Raw genomic sequence first — 4,618 nt, forward strand, 5'->3', positions numbered from 1 at the left:
CATGTTGACTGAATCAACCAAGTCCAAATTCTAGAGAGACTTGCTTTTCCACTTTGAAATTTAAGTTTGATTATATACTTTTAATTAATTGATATGATATATATAATTATATATACACACCACTTAAGAATTGAAGCTAGTTAAATATATGTTGAAAGAAAAATCAACAGTAAAAATAGAACCCAAAATACATTTTTTCAAGGCAACATAATTTGCTTAAAACCAAAATGATCCAAGAAAACTACTTCAAAAATATGTTCATCAGTCACAAATTACCATATGCATTTAGTTTTTGTTTGACTTCATAAACCAGTCGTTCCACATCTAAACTCTAAACAGAAACCTGACATTAATCGGTTATTTAAATTGATAGATGCTTCTCTTGTAGAACCACTACTTGTTTGTTTCAACATAATCATCATACTCTATAATCAACAATATATAAATACTCAAAAAGGTTTTGATCCACATACATTATAATTTATATATGCTATTTTATTCCTAACAAACGAAAATGGCCTCAACATCACCAATGCTAGTGTTAATAACACCAATAGTGTTGATGCTGATCCACAATACAGTGAGGGATACAACACAAGAGAAACAGAAATGTGCAGAGCAACTAACTGGTCTTGCAACATGTCTTACATACGTTGGTGGTGATGCAAAATCTCCCACAGCAGATTGCTGCAGTGGACTCATAGAAGCCATAAAAAACAAAAAGAAGTGTGTTTGTCTTATCATCAAAGATAGAGATGATCTTGACCTTGGCTTGAAGGTTAACCTCACACTTGCTCTAGCCATTCCTTCACTTTGCAAAGCTCCAAATAATCTCTCAGTGTCCGAGTATGTTTCGTGTTTTATATATAAAATCATTCATGCATCTTAATTCAGTAGCTAAAGTTTTAGGGAGAGATGTTCCTTGACATGGTATCAGAACCTGCATAATCAAAAAGTTTAGAGTTCAATCTTTGTTATCCACATTCTTCTAATTAAAAGTTTGAATTTCAGCATAAGGTAGGATGGACTTGTGCATTATTCACGCTTTAACCCCCCAAAAAAGACTATTTTGCAAGCAAACATGACGGATATAAAACTATTCATGTGCCTCTACTTAATAGTTTAAGTTTTTGAGGGAGATGGTTTCGTGATATCATGTAGCAGTTCAGTTTTTTAGTGTTCTGTTTTTCTTCAATGACATGCTTTTACAATATGTTGAATTGAAACACAACTGCTTGTTATGGTTATAAGTCCTAAATAGAAATAGTTTATTTAACGTGGCATTAATTATAATCTTACTTTAAGGAGAAAATAAAAATTCAAACAAACTATATTACATTAATCATAGTTTTCAATATTTCATTATGAAACTATTTTTTAATATGTGTTTGAGCAGCACTTCTGCACTTGGATCCTAAATTAGCTGAAGCTCAAGCTTTCAATCAACTTGGCCAGAACTCCAGTGGTGGATCCAATAGTACTAGCCCTTCTCCCTATCCTCCTGGTAATGACCCTTTCAAAATCATACTTTCTTTTTACTTTTGCAATATTGTATTTTCCTCCTCTAAGTTTGGTTTTACTAGGAAGCGCTTTGAGTTCCATTATGTATTTGACAATTGGAGAAACCACAACATCAACTCATACCCTCCCAACAAACAATGGTGCTTCTTACAAGGGAAAGATATTGTTACAAACTTTGGTTGCAGAACTTCTAGTTTTTTTTTTAGCCTGGCTCATATAGTACAACAAGATTCATGTAATGTTGAAACTTGAAAATTGAAAATATAGTTGATATTGTTACATCTAAACTATGTCAGAGTCTGTTATTACTCCAATGCTTCTTTTGCCTTTAATAATCCCTTGGCAGCTTCTTAGACACCGCGCTTAAATTTTCAAAGTTTTTCCTTCTCCATGGATGTATATAGAAGAAACTATACACGAAGATAAAGAGTGCTTTGAATATAAATTTTTATCTCAACTTCAAATTAAATACAATTAAAAATAAATAATTAAACTTAATAATGTTTATAAATAGTTAATTTGTAAATAACGTTTCTAAATCATTATTTTGATTTTGTTACACATAATAACAACATAATAAATTTTTTTAATATCTTATTTAATTTAAATTTATAAATTCTATAAATTTTATACATTCTAAAAATTAAATAACTTATAAAATTTTTATTTTTCTTTTTAAATTTTTTATTCTTAATGTTTAAATTATTTTATTAATTTATAATTTTAAAAATAATTCTATAAATATTAATCTCTTACAAACAATAGAAAAGCGGCTGATAGTGCCTGTTGAGCCACTAGTAGTCCATAAAATAGAAAATCTTAAAATACAACTTCCATTCTAAAAAAAGCCATAAACTAAAGTCTTGAACATCAAATATATATTTTTTCATTGTCAGAATACAACTTCCAACAAACAACTTCATGTTCTCTGATAAAATATAACACAAACATAAATATGTTAACATTCATCATAAAAAAATATACCATTCTCGACTGTTCCTATTCCTCCGTGACAACTTGTTCACAATGGCATAAATCTTCAGTACTAGAAACTCTCAACACAGCCAACCTACAGCGCGTAACATAAATTATTATATATATCTTTTAGAACGTCAAAGATCAAACGAAGCTTGTGACTGTAATGTGTTTTAATTACAATGTAAATGGCTATTTAGTGAAATGGCATTCATCAACTTGTAAAGGTATCAGGCCTAAGGCTATGAGATGAGAAAACCAGAGAGAATGAAAATGTGATCAATGAGATTGTGATCTTAATTATTTTCTTATACTGCAGTATAATATGATTGATATATAGAAGGTGCTAAACTAACTCATTTTGCTGATAGCTATACATTTACCTAACCACTGGTAACAAACTCAAGTAATCATGCCACATCAGCTAACTATCATAACTAATAATGTAACATCAGCTCTTACTCCTAACACAACTCATTACTAGTTACATCAACTCTTTAAACATTTAACAACTCACCAAAATTTCAGAAAATTAATCAATCATTGAAAATAATACAATTCGCTACCACTATTGTTGCACATAAAAACACACATACAAAACTCAACTTTCAATATTCTTATAAATTAGACATTTTATTTAGTGTTTCAGCAAACGAAAGATGACTTACCAAGGAGTCAACTTCACCTAGTCCGACAAAGCTTCCATTTCTTCCCACAACATATTCCTCTCCTTCTCAGATTCAGTTTAACAAAAAAAATTTGCTGAACATTGCGAGCTGGTTCCTTTGAGATTGTATCTTGCTTATGAACATTATTTGGATTACCAACATTTTCTCCTGTTCTTTTCACTCTCTTCCGTGCTCTCTTCCCCGCCGGCATTGGTTTCTTTTCCACCTTCTTTCCTTTGTCTTCATTCTTCTTTGAAGAAAAACCCTCCACTGGTCTCTTAGCTACATTCTTTTCCTTATCTTCATTCTTTTTTGAAGAATAACCCTCCATATTGCGTTCTCCAAAGAGAACACTAGCACAATCTGCATCCTTTGGTAGCATTTTCTCTTGCTGATGATCAAACACATTATTCTCAATTGAGGATGAATTGTTCTTATTTTCACCACTCTTCTTGTAAATTCTAGCGCATTCAGTTTCCATAATCACCTCATCGCAGCCCAAAACTTTATTGCTATGAGACTCAAAAGTTTGCTCTCTTCTCTTCTTCTCCTTCTTCTTCCTCTTACATCTCCTCTTCTTCTTTTCCTCCTATTCATCCTCATCATCAAAATAACTTGAATCACTATCATCACTGCTTGAAGCTGAACCTTCTCCATCATCCTCCACTCTGAAATCTTTAACATCACTGTTATCAGTGTCCTCTGTGTCGCTTGAAAATCCAAAATCCCAGTCCAAACTTCTTCCACCGCCCTCACTTCCTTCATCACTACTACTATCACTCGAACCAACGATTATAGGATCATTCCTAGAAGTTCCAGATCCAATCCACGGTGACGGATGCAAAGACCTCTCTTTCTTCTTGCTTCGTGTTCTGCTAGCAACACCGTTAATGATCACCATGGCTGAACAAAAAAGAAAGCCTTTTTTCCGCTACTTTTTTTCCCTTTTTTTTGCTCCATTTCACCTTCTGCCAAAAAACATTTTTTTTAATTATAAACGATACCTTGCATTGAATCAATCCTTAAAAAGAAAAAACAATGAAAGAGAAGAGTGAACAAAAAAAAGAACCTTACTCTGAATCAGAATGTGAATGAGTTCTTGCTTTCTAATTTTCTCGTCACCAAAAAAAATAAAATACAGCTTAGGGAGGAAGCAGTGTGGTGATGGAGGGATTTTTTATTTTAATAAATAAAATAAATGTAATATTTACCAAAATAAATAATTTTTAGAGAATTTACTGAATTAAATTCCCTTGTCATATCTCGTTTACAGTGTAAATGAGATGACAATGCGTATATCTTGTTTACACTGTAAACGAGATATGACACGTTAGCATAAGACGTGTCTATCTCATTTACACTGTAAACGAGATATGGACCGTACGCGCCTATATATAGAAGTCGTTTACAGCAGACTTCCGGACCCCAGTTTGACTTTATCAACATCTTTTTCC

The 4,618-nt window shown here is 32.0% G+C and overlaps 1 protein-coding gene across 1 annotated transcript; it reads left to right on the plus strand.

Moving 5' to 3' along the window:
- Nucleotides 1-514: 514 nt before the first annotated feature.
- On the plus strand, nucleotides 515-1,418 carry LOC112721844 (non-specific lipid transfer protein GPI-anchored 14-like). The gene is made up of 2 exons (XM_072206137.1): nucleotides 515-846; nucleotides 1,397-1,418. The coding sequence occupies exons 1-2, from the start codon at nucleotides 515-517 to the stop codon at nucleotides 1,416-1,418; spliced, it is 354 nt and encodes a 117-aa protein (XP_072062238.1).
- Nucleotides 1,419-4,618: the final 3,200 nt, after the last annotated feature.

Source organism: Arachis hypogaea, chromosome 11, assembly GCF_003086295.3.
Source record: "Arachis hypogaea cultivar Tifrunner chromosome 11, arahy.Tifrunner.gnm2.J5K5, whole genome shotgun sequence".
Taxonomy (NCBI): Eukaryota; Viridiplantae; Streptophyta; class Magnoliopsida; order Fabales; family Fabaceae; genus Arachis; species Arachis hypogaea.